Here is a 27,891-nt window from a genome sequence, read left to right as displayed (position 1 = left end):
ACCCTGCTCTCTTGCCCACATGTCAGTCCTTGGCTTGCTGCATTGTTCCAGTGAAGACCAACGCAAAATGGAGGAACAACACCTCATCTTCCGACTAGGGACTTTACAGCCTTCTGGACTGAATATTGAATTCAACAACTTTAGGTCGTAAGCTCCCTCCCCCATCCCCACCCCCTTTCTGTTTCCCCCTTCCCCTTTTTTTTCCAATAAATTATAAAGATTTTCCTTTTCCCACCTATTTCCATTATATAAAAAAAAACCCACTAGAGCTATACCTTGAGTGCCCTACCATCCATTCTTAATTAGCACATTCGTTTAGATAATATCACCAACTTTAACTTTAACACCTATGTGCTCTATTGTACTATTGTCGTTGACATCTTTTGATGATCTGCTTCTATCTCTGCTTGTTTGTCCCTACAATCACACCCCCCCACCACCCCCCTCCACCTCTTTGTCTCTCTATCTCTCCGCCCCCCACACACACACCTTAAACCAGCTTATATTTCAACTCTTCCTTGGACTCGAACGCAAGTTCTGTCGAAGGGTCATGAGGACTCGAAACGTCAACTCTTTTCTTCTCCGCCGATGCTGCCAGACCTGCTGAGTTTTTCCAGGTAATTCTGTTTTTGTTTTAGCCTGTTCCCTAGTTGGTTCCTCGATATACTGGTCTACAAAATCATCACGTATACATGCCAGGAATTCATCCGCCACAATATTATTGCTAATTTGGTTTGCCCAGTTTATATGTAAATTAAAGTCACCCATGATCACTGTAACACCCTTGTTACATGCATCTCTAATTTAATGTTTAATGCTGCCCTCTATCTTCTCACTATTGTTTGGAGGCCTATAGACAACTTCTACTAATGTTTTCCACCCTTGTTGCTTCTTAGCTCCACCCAAATTGATTACACATCTAGATTTTCTGACCCGATATCATTTCTCACTATTGCACTGATTTCTGCCTTAACTAATAATGCCATGCCAGCTCCTTTTCCTTTTTGCCTGTCCTTCCAAAATATCAAGTACCCTTGGATATTCACTTCCCAGCCTTGGTCACCCTGCAACCATGTCTCTGTAATCGCAATCATATTGTACCCTTTGCATTGTTAATTTGTCTACCTTATTGCGAATGCTCCATGCATATAGTGTAATGAGACTTGTCTTTTTAACATTTTTACATATCTTTTTGTACCATGACCTTATTTGCCACTAGCCCTTGTTTCCTCTGCCTTCCACTTTTTCTTTCTATTTTTCTGTCTTTCACTCCTGTCTTTATTTTCCTCTCGTGTGTCTCCCCGCTCAGGTTCCCATCCCCCTGCCTGTCAAGTTTAAACTCTCCCCCACAGTACTTGAAAATACCCCTGTGAGGATATTGGTCCCAGTCCTGCTGGGGTGCAACCTGTCAAGCTTGTACAGATCCTATCTTCCTCAGAATCAGTCCAAATGCCTCAGGAATGTAAATCCCTCCCTCCTATAGGATTGCTCTAGCCATGCATACATCTGGCCTATTCTCCTATTCCTGATCTCGCTAGCACATGGCACTGGGTGTAATCCTAAGATTACAACCTTTAAGGTTGTGCTTTTTAATTTATTAACTTGCTCGCTTTATTCTGCTTTCAGGACCTTATCCCTCTTTTTACCTATGTCGTTGGTAACAATATGGACCATGACCTCTGGCTGTTCAGCCATACCTTTCAGAATGTCCTGCAGCCGCTCAGTGACATCCTTGACCCTGGTACCAGGGAGGCAACATACCATCCAGGTGTCACACCTGTGGTCACAGAAATGTCTATTTTTCCCCTTACAATTACTATTGCTCTCCCACTCTTCTTTTTCTCCACACCCATGCAGCTGAGTCACTCAAGGTGCCACAGTCTTCGCTCTTGCTGCATTACCCTGAGAAACCATCTCCCCCAATAGTATCCAAAACAGAAAATCTGTTAGAGAGGGAGAGGGACCCAGGAGACTCCTGCACGACATGCCCTAGTGCTTTTACTCTGCCTGGCAACCATCCATTCCCTTTCTGCCTGTGCACTCCTTGCCTGCAGTGTGACCATCTCACTGTACGTGCTATCCATGAAGATCTCATCCTTGCGAATGCTCCACAGTGACTCCAGCTGTAGCTCCACCTCTTAAACACGGGATTTGAGTAGCTGCAGCTAGAGGCACTTTCTGAACTCATGGTCCCCCTGAACACTGAAAGTGTCCCTGACTTCCCACATTTCAAAGGAGGAGTATTCTACTTGGCCGAGCAGCCCTGCCTGACATACGCGTAAGTTACTCCCTTTACTTTTACTTCCTCTAGTTTAGAGAATATTAAGGACAGGAGAAATACTCACCAGGTCCTACTTACCTGCTGGTCTTCTTACCAAGAAAAGGTAGAAAATGAAAGGATCCCTCCTTCCCTCTTCACTGAACTCCCCCTGTCACCAAACTCCAACTTGAGCACTCTAAAGCAGCCCAAAGCAGCACTGCAGATGGCTTGCTTTTATGCAACTCACAGACACTTCCTTCTACCTCCGCCTGGACCATGACCCCACCACTGAACATCAAGCCACTGTTTCCAGAACTGTTTCTGACCTCATCTCCTCTGGAGATCTTCCTTCCATAGCTTCCAAACTGATATTCTCCCAACCTCGGATGGCCCACTTCTACCTCCTACCCAAAATCCCACAAACAGGACTGTCCCAGCAGACCGATCATGTCAGCATGTTCCTGCCCCACGGAACTCATTTCTTGCTATTTGACTCCATTCTCTCTCCCCTTGTCCAGTCCCTTCCCACCTACATCCTTGATTCCTCTGACACCCTACATCATATCAGCAATTTCCAGTTCCCTGGCCCCAACTGCCTCCTCTTCACCATGGACGTCCAATCCCTCTACACCTCCATCCCCCACTGGGATGGTCTGATGGCTCTCCGCTTCTTCCTCGAACAGAGGCCCAAACAATCCCCATCCACCACTACTCTTCTCCGTCTGGCTGAACTTGTTCTCACACTGAACAATTTCTCCTTCACCTCCTCTCACTTCCTCCAAATAAGAGGTGTGGCTATGCGTACCTGCATGGGCCCCAGTTATGCCTGTCTCTTTATGGGGTATGTGGAACATCCCTTGTTCCAGTCCTACTCCGGCCCCCTTCCACAACTCTTTCTCCGGTACATCGATGATTGCTTCGGTGCTGCTTCATGTTCTTGTCTGGACGTGAAAAAATTTATTAATTTTGCTTCCAATTTCCACCCCATTCATCATTTTCACATGGGCCATCTTTGACACTTCCCTTCCCTTCCTTGACCTCTCTGTCTCAATCTCTGGTGATAGCCTGTCCACCAATATCCATTACAAGCCTACCGACTCCCACAGCTAACTCGACTACAGCTCCTCACACCCCGCTTCCTGTAAGGACTCCATCCCATTCTCTCAGTTCTTTCGCCTCCGTCACGTCTGTTCTGATGATGCCACTTTCAAAAACAGTTCCTCTGACATGTCTTCCTTCTTCCTTAACTGAGGTTTTCCACCCACGGTGGTTGACAGGGCCCTCAACCGTGTCCGGCCCATCTCCCGCGCATCCGCCCTCACACCTTCCTCTCCCTCCCAGAAACATGATAGGGTCCCCCTTGTTCTCACTTATCACTCCACCAGCCTCCACATTCAAAGGATCATCCTCTGCCATTTCCGCCAACTCCAGCATAATGCCACCACCAAACACATCTTCCCTTCACCCCTCCTGGTGGCATTCCACAGGGATTGTTCTCTCCGGGACACCCTGGTCCACTCCTCCATCACCCCCTACACTTCAACCCCCTCCCACAGCACCTTCCCATGCAACCGCAGAAGGTACAACACCTGCCCCTTTACTTCACCTCTCCTCCCCATCCAAGGGCCCAAACACTCCCTTCAAGTGAAGCAGCATTTCACTCGCACGTCCCTCAATTTAGTCTACTGCATTCGTTGCTCCCAATGCGGTTTCATCTACATTGGAGAGACCAAACGCAGACTGGGTGACTGCTTTGCAGAACACCTTTGGTCTGTCCGCAAGCATGACCCAGACCTCCCTGTCGCTTGCCATTTCAACACACCACCCTGCTCTCATGCCTACATGTCTGTCCTTGGCTTGCTGCATTGCTCCAGTGAAGCTCAAAGCAAACTGGAGGAACAGCACCTCATCTTCCGACTAGGCACTTTACAGCCTTCCGGACTGAATATTGAGTTCAACAATTTTAGATCATGAACTCTCTCCTCCATCCCCACCCCCTTTCAGATCCACCCCCCCCCAACATTTTTTCCAATAATTTATATAGATTTTTCTTTTCCACCTATTTCCATTATTTTTAAATGTATTTCTACCCATTGTTTTATCTCTACCTTTTAGCCTATTTTGATTCCTTCACCCCACCCCCACTTTGGCTATCTGTACCTTGCTTGTCCTGCTTTCTACCCTTAATTAGCGCATTCCTTAGATAATATCACCACCTTCAACACCTCTTTGTCCTTTTGTCTATGACATCTTTTGGCAATCTCCACCTATCACTGGCCCTCTATCCAGCTCTACCTGTCCCAACCCCCTTAAAACAACTTATATTTCACCTCTCTTCTCTTTTTCCTTAGTTCTGTTGAAGAGTCATATGGACTCAAAACGTTAACTGTGTTCCTCTCCGCAAATGCTGCCAGACCTGCTGAGTTTTTCCAGGTATTTTTATTTTTATTTTTGCTTTTTTTGCTGTCTGAATCTAGCTTCTGAAAACCTGTTTAAGCCAATTAACTAATTAACTAGCTGCAGCTGCAAGCCGAGCCTGTATAAGCCCTGTTTTAAAGCTGGACTAAAACTCAACTTCTCCCAACCAAAAGAGCAACTTTTAGTTAGCTGTTAAATTAAAGAAAGATTAGACCTTAGTTAGAAATTAACCCTTAAAAGTCCCTCTCTTACCTAAGTCCAACTTAAGCACTCTAATGCAGCACAAAGCAGCACACCAGTACAGATGCTCCTTAAAACATACCTCTTCGACCAAGCTTTCAGTTTCCTGTCCAAACTTCCACTTATGTGGCTCCATGTCAAAATGTGTTTGCTAATGCTCCTGTGAAGGACCTTGGGATGTCTAAATTTAACATCGTTAAAGGTGGGATATAAATGCAAGTTGTTCATTAGCTGTTAAGCACTCCAAAAGTCTCTCGGCGGGATTTTCCGGCCCCATCAGCAGTGGGCATTGCCACGGGTGGGACCTAAAAATATGGAGAGCGGCCAAAAGTCTATTGACTTTTGGCTGCTCTCCAAATTTTTCTGTCCTGCCTGCAATAAAACCTGCCACTGATGGGCTGAAAAATCCTGGCCACTATTTCAATACAGTAAAAAGAGAAAATGTTGGAAACACTCAGCAGGTCTGGCAGCATCTGTGGAGGGAGAAGCAGAGGTAATGTTTTGACTGGAATATGATTCTTCTTCAGAAGTTAACTTTGTTTCTCTCTCCAGAGATGCCACCAGACCCTCTGAGATTTTCCAGCATTTTCTGCTTTTATTTCAACTTTACAGCATCCCCAGTATTTTGCTTTCATATAAATGCAAGCTTTCTTTAATTAACATAATACAGACTCAAAGCAGTGAAAGTTAAGGCATAAAAAACTATTTGACTAAAAAAAAGCTAACCTAAAATTTCTAAGGATAAACTGCTCTTAGTATTGATTAGTTTAAATCGAACACAAAATTCAGAAACATAAATACATTAAAAATGCAGTACTTATGCCCCACTCAATCACACCAAGGATAAACCCACAAATTGCCTAGCCTCTTGCACTCCACTGACCTTTCACAACAGTGTGAAACGTGTGCATCACAAGTTAGAAAAAAGCCAATGTGTTGAAGTAACCATAGTGCAAGCTCCAAGAAGAATATCTCTCAACATTTCTCACTAATCTCTAAATGTAGATGTTCCAAGATATCAATTGAATATTATACCAATCGAGCTAGAACAGTATCATGATATACTTCCCCTGCTGAGCAAAGCACTTATTCTGATGTTAAGACTGCTGTTAATGAGCTGAACAACCAATGAAGCAATAAGAAATATACTCTCAGCACGCAGCTCCAAATGGATATTTAATGGGGAAATAAATTTTTGAGAAAATATGTTTTGCTCAAAGTACTCCCATTTTTCTATAAAATATAACAACAGTTTGCATTTCTGTAGCACCCTTAAGGTACTAACATGTCCCAAGGTACTTCACAGGGGCATTATCAGGCAAAATTCAACACTGCACCACAGAAAGTGATGTTATGATCAAAAGCTTTCGAAGAGGGACGTTGTAAGGGCCGGCTTAAAGGAGAAGGAAGAGAAAGAGAGGCGAGGACGTTTAGCCAATTTTCGGATTAAGGACCGAGGCAGCCGAAGACACTGCCGCCAGTGGTGGAACAATGAGAATCAGGGAAATGCAGATCCCCTGAGTTAAAGGAGGGCTTAGATCTCAGCGGGGTTGTAAGTCTGTGGAGCAAGTTATGGAGATAGGGAGAGAAGAGGCTTTTGAGGGTTTCGAACACAGGGATTAGAATTTTAAATGGAGTCATTGCCAGATGGCGAGCAATGTGGGTCAGTTATTATTTTTTTTAATCATTCACGGGGTTTGGGTGTCACTGGCTAGGCCAGCATTTATTGTTCATCCCTAATTGCCTTTGAGAAGCTGGTGCTGAGCCTTCTTGAACCACTGCAGTCCATGTGGTGTAGGTACGCTCCACAGTTAGCACAAAGGTGATGGGTGAATAGGACTTGGTGTGAGTTAAAATACATAGAAACTGGGAGCAGGAGTAGGCCATTCGGCCCTTCGAGCCTGCTCTGCCATTCATTATGATCATAGCTGATACAAGTAGCAGTTTTGGATAAACTCATTTTCTGGAGGATATATTCACTGTTCAGATAGATTAACATTAAGCTCTTAGTAGAGGGAGGTGTTGGTATAGTGGTATTGTCACTGGACTAGTATTCCAGAAACCCAGGGTAATTCTATGGGACCTGGGTTTGAATCCCACCATGGCAGGTGGTGAAATTTGAATTCTGTAAAAATCTGGATTTAAAAGTCTGATTATGGCCACAAAACTATTGCCACTTGTTATAATAAACCCATCTGGTTCAGTAATGCCCTTTAGGGAGGGAAGTTCTTACCTGTTCTGGTCCACAGGTGACTTGCAATCAATGTGGTTGACTTTTAAATGCCCCCTGAAAAAGGACAATTAGGCACATTCCATGAATGAATACTAAAAAACAAGGGAGTGAAGGAGGGAAAGTAGACCATAGGGTAGCTCTGAGTTTCTGGGTGGTGCTGGTAGACCAGAGGTTAAATAGCTACAGGCAGATAGCAAGATCAAAGAATGAAGTAAACAGCATTTAGGAACAAGGAGCATATCAGAGGCCGACACCTGGCCAGGAAAATCAACTTGGCAGGGAGACGAATGGCTTGACAACTGAATGTATTAATCCAGTGAGAGCTGGGATGACCAGAAGGCCTTTGGGAATGAGAACTGAAATCCAGTTGGCAATTCTGGGTTCCAACTGGGACTTCAGAACTTACGATTGCATGCAGGCTGGAAGTGCTTGTGGTGACTGGAAAAAAAACTCTCCCCATTAAATGCTGAGCATTAACCTGCCATGTAATGTTAGCTCGCATTATTCATAACTTCAGAAATACCAATCAAAGAGCCAGTTTCAGAGATTCTTCCGTGGCCTTGCCTTTCCATACCTCTACAATCGCTTCTAGCCCCACAACCTTCCAAGATAACCTGCGCTCATCTAATTTTCCTTCTCAGGCATCCCCAAATTTACTTGCTCCATGTCTTCAGTTGCCTGGGCCCCAAGCTGTACACCTTACAACAGAAACTGCACCTCATTGGCTGTAAAGCACTTTGGTATGGCCTAAGGTCATGAAAGGTGCTATATAAATGCAAGTTATGTCTTTTTAAGAGTTTTTAATGCAAGTTGAAATGAAATATTGTTACCCACTAGTTTATTTTTATATACAATAGATAATATTTCCGTAACAATTCATACAACGCTGATATTTAATAGCTAAGCCTCTGGGGTGTTCATCCATTCGATCCATACAGCAGGGGGCATGGTTAAGCCAGACACTGGGGAGCCTTCTGCTATGTGAAAGGGTCAACTGTCACTCCAGGGTAGTAATTCTGACTGACCGCTTAATTGGCTGAGACTGTGTTTCATCAAGGGATTTCACTGACACATCGCTCTCTTGCTGTGACAATTAAGAAGGGATCTGTATTTTCACAGCAGCAGCAAGAGCTGGCTGCGTTGCAAAAGTCTGAAACTGTGTAGCTGGCAGTCATGAGAGTCAGTAAGATGAACCTTTATTGTTTTCCCGGACTGAGGGGGGAAATTATTGTTCTCAATGAATGATCACGCTCAGCAATTGTTTTAGCTGTTACTCCATGAGTAGCACTCTTGCTTTTGAGCCAGAGCTAGGTCGTTGGTTCAGGTTGCACTCCAGTGACTTGAACGCAAAATCCAGGCTGACACACTCAATGCTGCAATGAGGGAATGCTGCTTTGTCTCTTGGATGACTTGGGGAACCGAGGCCCCGTCTGCACTCTCGGGTGGCCATAAAACACCTCGGGGTACTGTTTGAGAGGAGGGCAGGGCAGTTCTCCCCAGAATCCTAGCTAACATTTATCCCTCATCCAACACCAATAAACCGATTATCTGACCATAACCACATTGATATTTGAGGGACTTGGCTGTGCAATAAGGTAAAATTAAGGGCTCAGGAGTCACAGACAACCCAGAATAGGTGGTCAGGGGTGAGAACGGCTTACTGGTCCCGGATCAGATAACCAGATAGAAGAAGCAGGAGGATGCCGATCTATATGGCTGATAGTGGCAGTCTCCTCCAAATGGCTTACTGGTCTCAGATCAGGCAACCGGAAGGATGAAGCTGATCTCCATGGCTGCCTGTTTGTTTCAGTCTTCTCGAGCTAGCCAATGCTGAAGCCAGTGTAGATAATTTTGAAACGCTGTCCTCTGTCCAAAGTCTTCTTGAATGAACCCATGTGTCAGGCTGGAGCCAACACTGGTCCACCTTGAGCAGCTCTCTTCTGTCCGAAGTGATTTTTCCCTCTCAAAAGCCTGTTCACAGATGTTATCCTGGGTTTTCACCCAGTTGAGATGGCTCGGGAGCCCACTAAAAATGGAGGGTGGGTCCCGATTCCGGGATTCCCAACCCCATTCCCAGGCTGTCTGATTTTCGGGAGGGTGTGGGCTGGTTCCTGTCAATGGCCCCCATCCAGCACTCCCGACCTGGCCGGCTCCATTGCAGAGATATTTTCATGCAGTCGGGCCAGCTTGTTAAAAAGCTGTGGTTCACGCCCCCTCAGAGGATTCGTGAATCCTAGTCTGCATGAGGGATCCTTTTAGAAGTTAAGTTCGAAAGGTCCTCCGATGCCCCTATTTGAAACCCTGCCCCTCCACCCACTGTTAATGGTCTCTCATGTCCTTTATGCCAAGCTCTGCTCTTCCATCCAGCCCCTATGGCCCCTCATGCTCCCTATGCCTAACTATGGCACTTCCATGCCCACTATATGTTCCATATTGACCCACTATACTTTGTTATGAACAATGAAGTGGGATGTGTTGCTGAAAAAAGAGACATGCTATCAAAGCTTTTCATCTTGCACTCATCAAGACAGTTACACAAGATAAACCAACAGGTAAGGGAACAACAATTTATACTGTATGAAAAGAGAGCGCTGGTTGGTTGGCAAATGGGCTCTGATTGGTGGAGGCATTGCCATGGGGAATGCAGCAGAGAACAGAACATTTAACTGTTAAATGCCACACCTTTGTTTCAAATTCAAACCAGGCAGGTGGACTCTCATTGGTTGAAGCATTGCCATGGGGAAGGAACCAGGGAATGGCAGATCCCAAACTTTTGTTTTGTTGGAAAAGGCGCAGTACATGAACATGCTCCTTCTGTCTGTAAATTATAGGGCACTGTGTGTAATATATGTGGCTTCTAACATGGGTAAGTGAGCCATACTGCAAGCCCAACTGATCATCTTAAATTGGTTTTCAGTGTAATTCTTAGCACAATCAGGATTGTTTAGCAAGTGCTGTCGAACTGCAGAATCACATCTAATTTTGCAGACTATGTTTTGGGTTTTGCAAGCACGGGCTGGCTGAGACAGTCAGTACTTTGCCTGTTGCAAACAGTCAAAAGGACGTGATCTGTTTGATACGATCTACTAGTCATGGGGTCACATGGCCCACATACCTGGCATAACACCAGCATTGAAATTCACATACCATACCACTCATTTGTGTTATAGACATTGGCTTGATGGCAGCATCCTGTTAGTGGAGACTACCACTTGTGTTGCTACTGAATAGTAACAGCGTGCAATGGCTAGCTTCACCTGTTGCTCACTTGATGAGTGCAAACCGGAGAGCTTCGACGGAATGTCACTTTTTTCAGCAATGCTGAGCTACCAAATGACTATTAATAGTGCACATGAAAAAAACTTTGAAAAAGTAATTTATTCATAACTTTCTCCTATGTTGAAAAAATAAACACTTCTCTACAGGGTAATAAAAGTGTCAATCATCCAAACTCTTTGAAGTATCAATAAAAAACCCACAAACACTTGAAATCACTTAACCTTGTGTAAAACAAACATTGTGAGATTGGAAGCAGAGATCAGAGAGCCTGAGCTGTCAATCAAGCCATGCTTTCCCTGGGATGTAGCTATTTCAACAAGTGTAATGTTTACCTTGGCTCTCAGCCAAGTATCATTACATATGCTTGGCTGAGAGCCCAGGCAACCATATGAGTACTAAAACACCTGAGTGGGCAAATATTTGGCAGATGGAGTATAATGTGGGAAAATGTGAGGTTGTCCACTTTGGCAGGAAGAATACAAAAGCAGAACATTATTTAAATTGAGAAACACTGCAGATTGTTGCAGTACGGAGAGACCTGGGTGTCCTTGTACATGAATCACAAAACATTAGCATGCAGGTACAGCAAGTAATTAGGGAGGCAAATGGAATGCTGGACCTTTTGCCAGGAGGATGGAATATAAAAGTAGGGAAGTGTAGCTGTACAAGACATTGTTGAGACTGCACCTGGAGCACTGTGTATAGTTTTAGTCTCATTACTTAAGGAAGGATATACTTGCATTGGAAGCAGTTCAAAGAAAGTTCAACTAGACTGATTCCTGGGATGAAAGGGTATCCTTATGAGTAAAGGTTGAGCAGTTTGGGCCTAAGCTTAATAGAGTTTAGAAGAATGAAAGGTGATCTTTTTGAAACACATAAGATCCTGAGGATAATAAAATCAAAATACTGCGGATGCTGGAAATCTGAAATAAAAACAGAAAATGCTGGAAAAGCTCAGCAGCTCTGGCAGAATCTGTCGAGAGAGAAACAGAGTTAACATTTTGAGTCTGTATGACTCTTCTTCAGAGCAGAAACCCAAACAATCTCCACCCATCACCACTCTCCTCCACCTGGCTGAACTTGTTCTCTCACTGAACAATTTCTTATTTAACTCATCTCACTTCCTCTAAATAAAAAAAAAACAAGCTCTGAAGAAGAGTCATACGGACTTGAAAGGTTAACTCTGTTTCTCTCTCCACAGATGCTCCCAGACCTGCTGTGTTTTTCCAGCATTTTCTGTTTTTATTTAAGATCCTGAGGGGTTTAACAGGATAGATGCTGAGAGGATGTTTCCTCTCGTGGAAGAATCTAGAACTAGGGGTCAGAATTTAAAATAAGGGGTCTCGTATTTAAGTTGGAGATGAGGAGACACTTCCATCCCTGAGGATAGTTAGTCTTTGGAATAATCTTCCACAGAGAGCAGTGAAGTCTGGGTCACTGCATATATTCAAGGATGAGTTAGACAGATTTTTGATTGACAATGGAATCAAGGGTTAAGAGGCACAGGTAGGGAGGTGAAGTTAAGGCCACACTCAGATCAGCTATGATCTTATTGAACAGCAGAGCAGGCTCAATGGGTTGAATGACTTGCCCCTGCTCCTATTTCTTATGACCTTATGATCTTATGATCCTTGTTTGCTGGTTGTGGGTGATCTTGATTAAATGAAGGGTTAACTCATCTGCCTATGGAGGGCACATCATCCAATCAAAGGCCTTACTGCCCCTCCTCTGCCCAAAGGCATTGGCAGTTCCTGAAGGCGACTGAACTACTTAAACGACCCCTGGCGCTCAGTGACATAGGAATGGGATTTGGCCTTTCAGCCTCTTGAATGCATTCCACCATTCAATTAGATGATAATTCATTTCCATTTACCAGACTTTGCTTTACAACCCCTCGATACACTCACCCAACACAGATCTACTGATCCCTGTATTGAAAATTCTACGTGACCCCGCGGTGTACATTGGATTCTGGGGTCAGGCGTTGACCAGCCCTGGGTCGTACTTGCATTCTGGCAGCTGGTTTGCAACATCCTGATCTGTCCTTCCAGATGTACAAAGACAAGGATTAATTGAAGCTTCTGCTGTTGCAAAGTCTGCCTCTTGTTCAGTGTTAATTTTTCCAGCCTTCAAACTGAGATTAAGAGAATAATGAAGTTGACAGGGAGAAAAAAAAAAAGGATTAACTTTGCTCAGCTGCTGTGAGGATTTTTGCAGAAGGTTGTGCCAAGCAGTTTATGCCATATGCTTTACATCTTTGGAGCCCAGAACCCCTCCATGGAGTATACATGCCTTTAAGCGCTATGTGGACGGGAGAGTCTTTTTTTTAAAACTGTAAATGAAATCATAATCCTGGCCACAATTACCTCAGGTGGATCTACAATGTTATACTGGGTTATATCATGTCACATAGGCATGACAGGCCCAGCGGCCGCTTTCAGTTCTGTAAGATTCAATCACTGATCAGTTTAAATTTATTGAACACTGTTTTGAACCAGCAGAAAATGCTTGAGGGGGTGGTGGCTGGGTGGGGGGAGGGTCTGTAGGGGGGGCGCTGATCTGTACAACCCTGATCCAAGATCCTTATTGTCTGCTGTAGGCTGCGCATCTTTGCCAGCCAAATAACCCTTACATTGATGGAGGTACAGGTGGAGACTTACCATTGCCGAAAAATAGAACCAATTATGGAATCAATGCTGGTGGGGCAGATTTACTAAACTAAACTAAATTGACAGTGGGCTGGGATCCTGAAAAATAGACCAGAGGGGAGAGAAGCTGGGCTGGAATTAGAAGTTAAGACACTAGTAAGTGAGTCTGGAAGGCAGAGGAAACATAAGCCAGATAAGAAAGAAGTGAGCTTAGCAAGGCTAAATGGAATATACTTTAATGCAAGGAGCTTCAGGAATAGGACAGACGAACTGAGGGCACAGATAGGCGTGGAGGAATGTGATATCATAGCTATGACCAAGATTTGGCTGAAAGAAGGGCAGGATTGGCAGCTCAACATTCCTGGGTTACAGGGTATTCAGACAAGATAGGAAGGGGATAGAGGGGGGGTGGGGGTGGGGGGGGGGCGGCGGAGGCAATATTGATCAAGGAATCAATTATAGCAGTGAGGAGGGATGATACTTTGGAAGGATCATCAAATGAGGCCATATGGGTAGAAGTAAAAAACACAAAAGGGGAAAACATGCCGTTAGGTGTGTACTGTAGGCCCCCAAACAGTCAGGGAGAGATAGAGGATAAAATATGTAATCAAGTTTCAGAGAAGTGCAAGAGTGTCAGGATAATAAAACACTAATAGTGGGGGATTTTAACTGCCCAAACATTAACTGGAATAGAAAAACAGAAAATGCTGGAAAAACTCAGCAGGTCTAACAGCATCTGTGGAGAGAAAAACAGAGTTAACATTTCGAGTCCATATGACTCATCTTCAGAGCTGTTAGCTCCAGTCAGTTTAACTTCAGTGTTGGGGAAACTTCTAGAAACAGTTATTCGGGATAGAATTAGTAGTCACATGGAAAAATGTGGATTGATTCGGAAGAGTCAGCATGGATTTGTTAAAGGAAAATTGTGTCTAACTAACTTGCTGGAATTTTTTGAAGAGGTAACAAGAGGTGGTTGATTAGGGCAAGGCATTGATGTGGTGTATATGGACTTTCAAAAGGTGTTCAAGACAGTGCCACCCAACAGATTGTGAGGAAAATTATAGATCATGGAATAAAAGAGACAGTAGCAATGTGGATACAAGATTGGATGAGGGACAGGAAACGGAGAGTATGGTTAATGGGTATTTTTCAGGCTAGAAGAAGCTTTGTAGCGGAGATCCCTGGAGGTCAGTACTGGGACCCTTGCTTTTCCTAATATATATAAATTATCTAGATCTTGGTGTGCAGGGACAATTTCAAAGTTTGCGGATGACACAAAACTTGGGAGAATTGTAAACTGTGAGGAGGACAGTGTATAACTTCAAAATGACATTGACACATTGGTGGAGTGGGCAGATAGGTGACAGATGAGGTCCATTGCAGAGAAGTGTGAGGTGATACAATTTGGTACAAAGAGCATGGAGAAACAGTATAAAATAAATGATACTATTCTAGAGGGTGTGCAGGAGCAGAGAGGCATAGGCGTGTATGTACGTAAGTCATTAAAGGTTGCAGGACAGGTAGAGTGATCTGTTTCTAAAGCGTACTGTGTTCTAGGCTTCAGTAATAGGGCATAGAGTAAAAGAGCAGGGAGGTTATGATGAACTTATATAAGACACTGGTTAGACCTCGGCTGGAGTATTGTATACAGTTCTGGGCGCCACCCTGTAGGAAGAATGTGAACGCATTGGAGAGAGCACAGAAGAGGTTTACAAGAATGGTTCCAGGGATGAGGAAAGTTTGGAGAAGTTGAGAATGTTTTTCTTGGAGTGGAGAAGGCTGAGAGGAGACTTGATGGAAGTTTTCAAAATCATGAGGAGTCTGGATGGAGTATATAGGGAGAAACTGTTCCACTCGTAAACAGATCGAGAACCAGAGGGCACAATTTTAAAGTGTTTTGCAAAAGAAGTAAATGTGAGGTGAGAAAAAACTTCTTTCACACAGCGAGTAATAAAGGTTTGGAATGCACTGCCTGGAAGAGTGGTGGAGGCAGGTTCAATTCAAGGGGCCATTGGATGATTATCTAAATGGAAACAATGTGCAGGGTAACAGGGGAAAGGCAGGAGATTGGCACTAAGTCAAAATGCCCAGAGAACTGGTGCAGACATGATGGGCCGAAAGGCCTCCTTCTACACTGTAACAATTCTGCAATTCTGTGAGGGGGGCAAGGGAAGGGATATCAGGGGCCCTGACAGTAATTTTCAAATCCCCTCTGGCCACAGGTGAGGTTCCAGAGGACTGGAGGACTGCTAACATTGTCCCATTATTAAAAAAGGGAGGAAGGAACAGACCAGGAAATTACAGGCCAGTCAGTCTAACTTCGGTGGTGGGGAAGTTACCAGAGACATGGATTAATCAGGGATGGTCAGCATGGATTTGTTAAGGGAGGGTCGTGTTTGACAAATGTGATTGAATTTTTTGAGGAGGTAGCCATGAGTGTTGATGAGGGTAATGCATTTGATGTGGTCTGCATGGACTTTAGCAAGGCTTCTGTTAAGGTCCCTCATGGTAGACTGGTCAAGAAGATAAGAGCCCATGTGATCCAAGGCAAAGTGGCATGTTAAATCAAAAAGTGGTTGAGAGGCAGGAAGCAGAGGGTGATGGTAGAGCGATGTTTCTGTGACTGGAAGTCTTTCCAGTGGAGTTCCGCAGGGCACCTTGCAGTTTGTGGTATACATAAATGATTCAGACTAAAATGTAGGGGGTATGATCAAGGGGGTAAGAAGTTCACGGATGACACGACAATTGGTAGGGTGGTAAATAATGAAGAGGATATCAGTGGACTGGTCAAGTGGGCAGAGCAGTGGCAAATGGAATTCAACCCTGGAAAAGTGTGAGGTAATGCACTTGGGGAGGGCTAACAAGGCAAGGGATTACACTATGAATGGTAGGACCCTCGAAAGTACTGAAGATCAGAGGGACCTTGGTGTACATATCCACAGATCCCTGAGAGTAGCAGGGCAGATAGATAAGGTGGTTAAGAAGGCATATGGGATACTTGCCTTTATTAGCCGAGGCATAGAATACAAGATCAAGGAAGCTAAATTGAAACTGTATAACATGCTAGTTAGGCCACACCTGGAGTACTACGTGCAGTTCTGGTCACCACATTATATAAAGGATGTGATTGCACTGGAGAGAGTGCAGAGGAGATTTACCAGGGTGCTGTCTGAGCTGGAGGGCCTGAGCTGTGAGGAAAGATTAAATAGGCTGGGGTTGTTTTCCTTGGAGCAGTGAAGGTTGAGAGGGGAGCTGATGGGGTATATAAGGTTATGAAGGGCATACATAGGGTGGATAGGAAGGCAATTTATCCATTAGTAGAGGGGTCAATAATCAGGGGCATAGATTTAAGGTAAGAGGTAGAAGGCTAAAAGGAGAGTTGAGAATTTTTTTCACAAAGGGTGATGGGAGTCTGGAACTCTCTGCCTGAAAGGGTGGTTGAGTCAGAAGCTCTCATAACATTTAAGAAGTATTTAGATATTCACTTGCATTGCCGTAGCCTTCAGGGCTATGCGGCAAGCGCTGGAAAATGGGATTAGTGTAGTCAGATCTTTGTTGACTGGCATAGAAAAATGACCTCCTTCTGTGCTGTAAATGTCTATGAGCCTATGAGTCCATTATCTTCAATTTATAAAGAAACTTTCACAATCTGAGGGCATCCCAAAGCACTTGACAGCCAATGACATACTCATGAAGCGTCATCACTGTTGTGATGAAGAAAATGTGGCATCCAACTTGTGCACAGCAAACTCCCTCAAGCAGTACTGTAATAATGACCAGATAATCTATTTTTATGATGTTATTTGAGGCAGATATTGTGGAGGAAACTGGGAAAGACGCTCTTACTCTTCTTTGATATTGATTGAGCTTCAATTTAATGTCTGATCTGAAAGACTGCACCTACGATGGTGCAGACCTGTGTTGACATGTCAGCCTGGAGACATCTCTGGAGTAAGACTTGAACCCACAATCTTCTGAATCAGAGGCGAGTCTGCTACACATAGTGCGATAGAAACAGAGAAAAATAGAAGCAGAAGTAGGTCATTCAGCCCTTCAAGCCCGCACCGCCAATTAATATGACCATGGCTGACCCTCAACCTCAACCCAATACTCCCGCTCTCTCCCCATACCCCTTGGTGCCTTTAGAGTTTAGACATCTATCTTTTTCCTTCTTAAATATATTCAGTGACTTGGCCTCCACAGCCTTCTTCAGTAGAGAATACCACAGGTTCACCGCCCTCTGAGTGAAGAAGTTTCTCCTCACCTCCAGTGGATACAGACCTATTCGGGTCAATCTCTCCTCATACCACAATCCTGCCATCCCAGGAATCAGTCTGGTGAACCTTTCTTTGGTAAGGAGACCAAAACTACTCCAGGTGTGCTCTCACCAAGGCCCTGTACTCCTGCAGTAAGACATCCTTGTTCCTGTACTCAAGTCCTCTCTCAATGAAGGCCAACATAACATTTGCCTTCTTAGCCACTTGCTGCACCATCCAAACCCGCAACCTCTACCACCTCGAAGGACAAGGGCAGCAGATGCATGGGGACACCACCACCTAGAAGTTCCCCTCCAAGCCACACGCCATCCTGATCTGAAGCTATATCGCTGTTCCTTCACTGTCGCTGGATCAAAATCCTAGAATTCCCCCTAACAGCACTGTGGGTGTACCTACACCACAGGGACTGCAGCGGCTCAAGAAGACAACTCACTACTACCTTCTCAGGTGAAGTTAGGTATGGGCCTAGCCAGTGACGTCTCCATCCCATGAAAGAATAAATTTTAAAAGATTACCCTTTACACCCTCAGATACCATGGATGCCCATTGTTTGATTTGCTAACTTAATCTGCACCTCATAAATAAATTGGAACAGGTGGTAATAAAAGGAAGCCAATTTATTGGTCTATATCATAAAGTTATTGTGCTTTTTTGTTTCATCTTAATGCATCTCTTTGGGACAATATTAGTTGTGTACAAAGATAGGTAGGAAAGGAAGTTGTGAGGAGGACACAAAGGGATGGAATCTCATGAAAGAGATGGGAAGTGTGAATCGGGGAAGTTCCTGTCTCCGCAAACCCATCTCTTTTAAGGAGGCCGCATTTGCCATATGTTCATTCCAGGGAGGTGAGACGGGATATATTTGGGCCCACAGCTTCTGGAGGCAGGCCTGAGGTGGCAACGGATGTAGGCGGTTAATGAGGCCAGCAGGCTAGATGGCCCACCTCCGTTCACTGTGATGTGAGCCCAGTTGCAGTCATGACTGTTAGGCCCTCAAGCTTCACTCTTCACCCCTCTCACCCCACACTCACACCCCATGCTCGCTCTATGCCCCACCATGCCACCACCATGCCCATTTATATCCCCCATTTCGCTTTCATGCTCCCATGCATCCCAAATACCCACTCTCACAACATTCACTATGTACAGAACCAATGAGCCATTGGCAACTTCAGCCACAAATATTCACAGCATTAATGACAAAAAGCTTTTATCTACATCGCATCTCTTAATCTTGTGCAAATAAATACACAGCCATTGAAGAAACTCTATAAAGAAAGATTAGGTTATTATAAGGTAATGAAGATGCCAATCAAACAAAGCTATCACTCCCCTATAAACTGTGATAATTTTGGCTGCTGTGCTAAGTGGATGAGGAACTCTTGGAGCTCTGCCAAACATTCATAATGAGGCCATCTGGCAGTTGTGATCACAGAAGCAGTTTGAACAAATAGTCACTTGTTCTAATATCTCCTTATGTAAGCATTCCAGTGAAGCCCAGTTCTGAAGAAGAGTCATATTGGACTCAAAACATTAACGCTGTTTCCTTCTCCACAGATACTGCCAGACCTGCTGAGTTTTTCTGGCACTTTCAGATCTCCAGCAACTACAGCATTATGCTTTTATTTTATGGCTGATATTGGGTATCTGACAGGAGAGAGGCACAAGAGTAATTTGGCAAAGGGGAGGGACAGAAAGAGGAGGTGCATTCCTGCATCATTTGCAGCTTGTAAATCAAAAAGATTGTGGGATGAAGGGGATGTTGGTTGAGAGAAGTATGAGAACACCATCATCTTTCAATGGTGTCATAGCCTCAGCATTGGGTGCTCCAATGATGGGGAACACTGCCTCCTCCATAGGATCAAGCTCCTGATGCTTTGAGTTGTTCACCACGTTATCCTGCAAGAGAGAAGCAAGTACATCACTGAGTGTCATACAATGTATTTGTGTGATGTGTATCATGGTTGAATAGCTGACAGCGTGTGAACATTGGGATGTGAGTTGAAGTTTGCAGCAGTGCCAAATGTATGAGGGTGAGATGCAACTTTGAAAGTGAGATAAGAGTCCTGATTGACAGAGATTGGTGGGAGATGAGTGATGGGATGTGGTGCATTGAGCGGCGTCTGAGGCTAGCAGTGCAATTGGTGAGATATAGCATTTGAAGATTAATTCACTGACCTTGACTGCTTTTATGAGGTCGGTGAACTTGTTTCAGCTCTGCATCCAGGTCCTCAGAACTTGATTCTGGACACTGACAGCCATGGCTATCTGTTTCCACTGCCTTCTGAGCATTTGGACTGGAGGGCCTCCTGTGGACATGATGCTTCTCCCATCCTCTGCATCTCCTTCACGACTGCAATGTCTGAGAATGTTGGAGCACACTCTCTCCCATGTCATGCCATTATTCGGTCCTTTCCCACATCAGAGTGATTCGCACAAGAACTTCGATCTGCTCCAGCCACAATGCACCTCACCTTTAAGAGATGCATGTTGGCTTTATGTAGTGTGGGTTAGTTTCATTGTATTAGCCTCTCATAATTTAGGATCCCATGCAGGTACCATAGTGGTAATGTTACTGGGCTAGTATCCAGAGGCCTGGGCTAATGCCCCAGTGACATCAATTCAAATCCCCTTTGGGGAATTTAAATTCAATTAATTAGTAGATCTGAAATAAAAAGCTTAGTCTTAGTAATGTTGATCATGAGATTACTGAATAGTGATTAAAAACCCATCTGATTCATTGAGGAAATCTACTGTCCTTACCTGGTCTGGCCAACATGTGACTCCAGACCCACAGTAATGTGGTTGACTCTTAACTGCCCTCTGAAATGGTCTAGCAAGCCGCCCAGTTGCATCAAACCTCTATAGAAATTTGGACTACAACAGTTCAAGAAAGCAGCTCACAACCACCACCTTCTCAAGGGTAATAAGCGATGTGCAATAAACGCTAGCCTGACAGCACCTCCCCACTGATGGCAAGATGCTGGTGTAGTGATAATGTCACTGGATTAGTAACCCAGAGGGGCAAGCTAATGCTATGGGGACAAAGGTTCAGATCTCACCATGGCAACTGGTGGAATTTAAATTAAATTAATACAATCTGGAATATTAAGCTAGTCTTAATAATAGCAACCATGATACTATCATCAATTGTCATACAAAAAACCTGCCTGGCTCACTAGTGTCCTTTATGGAAGGAAATCTGCCATCCTTGCCTGGCCTGGCCTATATGTGACTCCAGACCAACAGCAATGTGGTTGACTCTTAATTACCTTCTGAAATGACCTAGCAAGTCACTAAGTTCAAGGCGAGTCAGGGATGGGCAACAAATGCTGACTTATCAGTGACACCCACATCTCCCAAAGGAATAAAGAAAAAAAAACTCACATACCATGAACGAATAAAAAAAAAAATACAGCTATATCCTACTACCATGGTAATGAGCAGGCAGCACAAAGTTGGCTTGATGCTTTCTTCAGTTGAATGGTCACAGGTTAATCTGGCTTTGTGAGACCCATGTCTCTTTTCAGAGGCTACCTCTTTGACTCTGGACAGGAGGTATCCCTTTCAGATGAAAGATAAGCCTCCAAACTGTCCATTCAGCCACAGGGGCAAGAGAGTGTAGAGTGGGAGTGTGACTACACACCCCCTCTTCCTCCCTAGCTTCAGGATCCACTAAGTGAGCTCTCAGCAAGTGCTACAGTAGCAGGCACAGTTGTTCCAAAGTACATTGTTAAAAATTCAATTGAACAAAAAAATTGCCTTATTTCTGCAGTAAATTATCTTATTCTTGCTTCAGTAGTTTCCAAGGAAATTATTTCAAATGTTCCCATTTCATTAAGAATTAGTGTCTTAGAAAGAAATACGTTTGAGTGTTTTTGCATTTGTTCCTCATGCATTATTTGTGTTCATTCAGCATCTACCAACATGATTAACCCCCAGCGCACACAGGTGTACACACACAGATACACAAATATGTATCACTTAAACTAAAATTCAATGAATATTGAACCTAGGGTTGACCTACAGTGAAATCCAGAACATAATTGGATATTGCTGAAAACTCCCTGATGCTGTTAGGTACTTTGTTATAACATTACACCATGATTACTGTCATTTTTTGCCCTTAGTAATTAAGAGAAAATGATTTTACCTTTACGATTGTAAATCAAGACTTTCTTGCGCAGTGGGCATTTTTTGTCGTGAGGCCTGAGAAACGTCAGGAAAGAATAATGAAGTGAATAACTATTTTGCTGCTGATGCATGTTGCTTCTTTCATTAAAGAGATTCTGACCTGTGTAGGGCAGAAAGCCAGAGTTAAGTAATGGGAAGCAGTGCCAGGGTGAATGTGGCGAAAGGTAGGCCAGAGCCGTGCTGAACATGGAGGACAGTAGGCCAGGATTGGATATGGCGGGCTGTAGAGTAGATTTGAATGCTGAAGGGTGTAGCATGGGGTCGAAAGTGAAAAGCAGCAGCCCAGGATTGAGCGCAGAGGACTAATCACCGGGACTGAATTGTGGGAGTGTACAGGTGACTGATTTTCAGGAGTTTTGTTTGAACGCTTCTTAACATTTTCACCTGCATCATATCACCTTTAGTTGGTAACGGACAGACAGGCTTTTCCATGAACTAGGCCATCTCTCACTAAGCAACGCTTGATGCTTCCATCGAGTCTATAGCACAGCTGTTCAGCCCAAGTAGTCCATTTTCCACACGAACCTCCTCCCATCCCTCTTCATCTACCCCATCAGTATACCCTTCTATTCCTTACCCTTTATATGCTTATCAGTGTTCCTCTTAAATGCTTAAATTGGGAAAAAGTACTTCATATATCAGTCTGAATTGGGATTAAGGGAATTTATACCAATAGTGAATTTCACTTTGATTTGCCCCAACATTGTGCTTCAAGCTATTTCTTTGACCCTTGCCCACCCATTGCAACTGTGCGATTTTTGTCTCCGTTTTTGTCATTAGCCATCCTTTCATAGTAAGGCTGCCAATCCATTGTTAAGTCTTATTGTACTATCAACACCGGCTCACTAAAGGAGCTGGCAAAGTCTTCTGACCTCTTTTCACATTGGACACTTTCAGCAGGTCAGGCAGCATCTGTGGAGAGAACTGACGACCCGGCTTTTAGGTTTAAAATAACGGGGAGCTGGGTAGCCCTTTCAAAGAGCAGGCCGAGGTGTGATGGGCCAAATGGCCTCATTCTGTGCTGTATGATTCTGTCTTTTAATTTGCAGTCAAACTAGATCTGCAATCTGCAGCTTAGCTTATTATCAGCCCTACTTAGCACACTGTGTGCCAATTTTCCAAATGATATTTATAGATCTATATTACTCTACCTGCCATCATTGATATATAATTTCAACAATTGAAGAATCATCTGCTCTCATTTCCAATGTAATAATCTTCCCACTACCCAGCCCTCCCATGAGTATCAGTACATTAATTTTAGATTATAAAATATCATAGCAGGCCATTAAATTCTGATTTATTTTCATCCTGTGCGGACAGCCTGTAAGTATTATCTGTGAGCTTGTGTGTATGAATTCTTACAATGATAGGTTTATTGATTCAAGCAGGAACTATATCGATGCTATATTATTATTGGCCAGTTTTCTATCAAGTTCAGCTTGCCTGATTATTGAAACAACTCTGCTCAGTTGTAGTACACGAGCATTATCTTAACAGTCACTTGGTAAGGCGGAACTTGAGTATTTCTCAAAAAAGCAACATGCTGTCGAACACTTTTGCTTTGCACTCATCAGGACAGAATCGCAAGAATACCAAATCGCAAAGAGAACAATCATTTATATTACACAAGAAGAGGTTGCTGATTGATTGGCAAGTGGACTCTGATTGTTAGAGGTGTTACCATGGGGAATGCAATAGGAAACAGTTAACTGCCAAGCTTTTGTTTAAATTCAACCAGGCAAGTTGACTCTGATTAGTCAAGATACTGCCATGGGGAATGAACCAGAGAATGGCTGTCCTCCAAGATTTTGTCTAGTTGAAAAAGGCACAACACATGGACAGATTCTAGTTTGCCAGAAGCTACATATATTCACACACAGGGCCCTGTCCTTTACAAACAGAAATAATATGTCCACGCATTGTGCCTTTTTTAGCTAGATGTGTATTAGGGCCTGACGGCAATTGACAGACCCCTTTCATAAATTGGTCAGCTCATTCTTCAGATTCTTCAGTGGCTGCTACTGCCACCCATCTTCAGTAATGAAGGTAAACCGACAGCAAGGAGTTCTAAACAGCAGAGGTATAGTGGTTGAAGGATCAGTCACTCCTGTCAATAGTGTCCTGTTCTGCTTTAAACACTGAATTAATTTTAATTTGCAATGATGAGAAGGGAGATGGAGCTGAGCACTATGATCAAGGCACTTCAAGAGTGTCTGATTAAAAATTGAAACAGCCTTTCTAAACTGCTTTTGATAATTGGTGAAATAGCTTTTGGAATATTTTATTCAGTGTGGACTCAATATGTTTATGCATCAGACTGGTTAAGCGAAAAGTGACAAATATAATTTCAAGACTTTTACCTTTGAAGAGATATTCATTATGCTGAACTGTTTTCTCCCATCTTATGGTGGACAATGGTTAAATCCACATGCATGATCTTCTTATTGTGACTGGCGCTACTGAGACTACTCAGATCGGCCAGCAGATCTCAAGGGTAGGACTTGCTGTCCCTGAGGGGTGCAAACCCTACTCTCACTTTGTTAATGCCACCCGCTGAATGTTATCACTACCACGCAGCCCTTTTTAAAGGTGGCAAGCTGCTGGCCAACTTTTCTACTGAGGTGGCGAGCAATACACATTCCCCCACCCCTTAAAATTCACCCCCACCTTGCAAAAAAACCTCATTGGCTGTAAAGCGCTTTGAGACAGCAGGTGGTCGTGAAAAGCACTAAATGAATGCAAGTCTTCCTGTCTTTGTTCATAGCATCATGATTCCATTATTTTTTTTTTACACTGTGAGTTCACTTTTCCACTACAGATGATTCCAAGCCTACTGAGGAGGAGGAGCCATTACAAAATGCAGTCAAAAGTGATTCTGCAGTCATTGGAGGTAGGAAATAAAGATGTGCTGTCATTAAAGTCTTGAAGAAGGAATGATTTGTTGTGTTTTGAGGTTCTGAATGACCAATTCCTGTTACCATATGGTTGGTGCAGTGACAAGCCAAGAGCTGCTGCTTAGTATTAGAAGACTAAGTTATGATGATGGAACAAGAAAACTTAAGTTATTCAGCCTCAAGGTAGCAATTAAAGGCAATGAGGAGAGAACGATAGAAGAGAATGATTCAGGGATAAAAAGCCAACTTCTTCCACTCGATTGGAACAAATCTCTGGTAGCATAGTGCAGGATGGGGTAGCCCACATTTACCTTTACCTTGTCAACATTTACATATGGGTAATGGGCTCGTTGACACTTGGCATGAGTCATGTCAGTATAGAAATCATAGACTTGCTGCATCAGGCCTCAGGGCCCTACTGCAGTTGGACAAAAAAGATTGCCAGATTGGGATACCTGTTTTATTTTCCTTTCAGATTTTTAAAGAATATTTTCATTGGTAGAACCTGAGTTTGGCCTTAGCAATGTGTTGGAATCTTCAAGGATGTAAATGAAATGGTCTTCAGAAAGTGCAAGGTGCCTCACAAAAGAGATTCATGGCTAAAGGAGATTTTTGGGTACAAAAATAAAACGGTGAACTTGGTTATTAATTGGCCAAATAAGAATCAGTGGAGAGGTATCAATAGTAGTCTTAATTACTTACTGGAATTTGCAGTGGATAATTTCCATGATTCCCAACTTCTTCAAAATGCTTTATCATGGCCTCAGTAAAGGTGACATAATGCCTGTGCTTTTAGTGATCCAAAGTTATAGACAAACTAGCGTTTTACATGAAAGCATAATGTTCAGAGATCAAAGTTTTGGAGGAGATGGAAAAACTCAGAAGCCATTGGACTGATGTCACAGAAGTGATATGATGGCTTCTTCAGTACGTGGTGTGTTGTTTCTAATGCAAACAGTATAATCACGCTTCAAACTGTGTCTGATGGCCATAAACACCTTGGCAAGTTCATGACAATTTTCTAATTATAGAAAAGTCTTTCAATGCTGCAAATTGCAAATAATTCATATTGATGCTAACATTGCAAAAACTCCCTCAGACGATGTACATTAAGGAGTTGTGTGGACTAGTTGACAAAACCTTGCAAAGTGCCTATACATTGTAGGCAACAAAGAAAGTGCCAGAGTGGACACAAATGGTCCATAGAATGTAAATCTGAGGAGATTATACTGATAATCTATAAAATACCAGTGATGACATATGAGTGAGTATTGAGGTAAATTTTACCATTTAGCACTTCCCAACAAAAATCTATGAAATGAGGATGTTTACTGTATGGGGAATCTATGTATTTTGCTTCCAACATGCTATTATAACTCTACCCTCTTCGGAGAGAGAAATTTCAACTCAGTGCCCATTTAAAGTACTGGGAAGTGAATCAGAATCAACAGCTTCCATTTATATATCACCTTTAACACAGTCAAATGTCCCAAGGCACAAGTTGCTTTTTAGGACTGCTATCAAAGAAAATTTGATTCCAAGCCAAAATTTTGATCAAAGACGTAAGCATTAACAATCATCTTAAAATAATAGCGATGTAGAAAGGTGGGGATATTTAGAGATGGAATTCTAGAACTTATGGGCTAGGCAGCTGAAAACACGGACACCAATGATGGAGTCATTAAAATTGGATATGCCCAAGAGCTTGTTTTAAGTCACTGCTGTGAACCAATTGCAATGTCTAAGTAAGAATAGGGCAGGCCCGGAGGTGATGTTTCCAGCATCGAGTGGTTTGTCAACTCTCACTGGCCACATTCAGACACAGCCAAGATGGCTTCAAGGGTGAGGTACAAGAGTGTTGCTAGGTATCCATGGCATCGTATCCCAGCAGGAGTCAGAGGAGGCAGAGGGAAAACATAAAGAAGACAAACAGCAAGCATTGTTGCATTGAAATAGCAATGATTTTGGTTTGCAATAAGGGAAAAAAAAAACTAAAATTGCATTTCTTTTCTACTGACAGGTGTTATAGCGATTGTGATTTTTGTCATCCTCTGCATCTTTGCTATAACGGGACGCTTGTTATACCGGAACAAAGGCAATTATCAAAATAATGAGCCAAAAAGAACGGAATATGCTGAGAATGCCGATGCTGCACTGAAGAACCATGCCAATTACCAGGATTCTGTAAGCGAAGGCAGGAAGGAGTATTTCATCTGACAATGATACAGGCTCTCCTCATTATTACAGTTATAACAGAGGACTAATAACACCACAGCCACAACGCTGTCTGTGCCATGAGTTAGCTCCAGACTCTGCAGACTAAATGGCCAAAAGTTAGCACAAAATACATGGCATATGACAAATGACTGGTTTACACTTTTGTTTACCTGACAGGACAGGGATATAACCTATTATTTCCTGCTAACTAAATGCCAGCTCAGGGGAGTAGAATGAAGAATCCACAAATTCAAGGTTTCAAAAACAGCAGCTATTAAAAAATGTATTGACACTCCTCCTCAGAGTGATGTAAAACATTAATATGAATTTCTAAATGTAACCGGCTATTTGGTTTATCTTCACAAGATTTATTTCTGTACCATTTTTTTCTGGCGAGACCAATTTATTTATCCATTCAGCAGGTTAAGTGTCAATAATTTAATAAGCTGGTTAAATGCTAGTTTATGGTGAGACCTGCAATTGATTTATTATTGCTAATTTGGTGATCTAACAGACTATTAGATGAAGCTAAGCATATACAGTCATAATTGCTCATATTATAGTGTTAGCCTAAAGAATTCCCAGCAGGTAACCTTCAAAACTAGAAATTACTGTTAAATCTAATAATTTATAATGGACAATATTGCAATCTATTAAGATCAGAAGCTAAAGTCAAGCAGGTTACCTGAAAAGTTAGTCAGTTAAATTCCAGCTGTGCTCCAACACACGTGAATCTTGACTTTTACCATCACGAGCCTACATTCTCCAGAGTTTCTCGTGGCACCACTATGTCAGCCAATGAGTTGGTGGTAAGACGTGACAATTGGCAGGGCTTGTCGCAAGCAGACTTAGATTTTACAAAGTCTATTTAGCCAGCAAACAGAGTCTAACTAAACAGAGTCTCTATGAACGACAGCAAACAGAACTCAAGACCGAAACTACAGAAACGTCCCAGATAAAAGCAGGGTTATTTCTCCAGCAGAATGCAGTGAGCAGAGGATAGTTACATGACAAAAATCAAGTGTGTAAAATCAACTCCAGTCACCTACAGAAGTGCTATCTTCTGGCGTGGTTGATGAGAGAATTACTCAATCCTCTCCATTCTGCTTGAGAATAGTGCCGTTACTATATGCAGCTTGCCTTCTCTGGAATTGGCTAAGTGGGGTTTGTTTCCATGGGGAGAGTGTGTGTGTGCACTCTCTATCAAGTAAACAGAAACTCCAGTTAT

At 43.2% G+C, this 27,891-nt stretch overlaps 1 protein-coding gene across 1 annotated transcript in view; it reads left to right on the top strand.

Annotated features, from left to right (window-relative positions):
- LOC121284659 (contactin-associated protein-like 5) overlaps positions 1-26,663 on the top strand; it is a 1,009,875-nt gene extending 983,212 nt beyond the window's left edge. Inside the window, exons 23-24 of the mRNA XM_041200217.1 lie at positions 24,371-24,442; positions 26,467-26,663. Coding sequence (XP_041056151.1) covers positions 24,371-24,442; positions 26,467-26,663 — 269 coding nt within the window. The remainder of the gene's footprint in view (positions 1-24,370; positions 24,443-26,466) is intronic.
- Positions 26,664-27,891: the final 1,228 nt, after the last annotated feature.

This window comes from Carcharodon carcharias, chromosome 12 (assembly GCF_017639515.1).
Source record: "Carcharodon carcharias isolate sCarCar2 chromosome 12, sCarCar2.pri, whole genome shotgun sequence".
Classification (NCBI taxonomy): domain Eukaryota; kingdom Metazoa; phylum Chordata; class Chondrichthyes; order Lamniformes; family Lamnidae; genus Carcharodon; species Carcharodon carcharias.
Note: the sequence above shows the minus strand (reverse complement) of the source record. Positions and strands in the feature narration are given on the sequence as shown.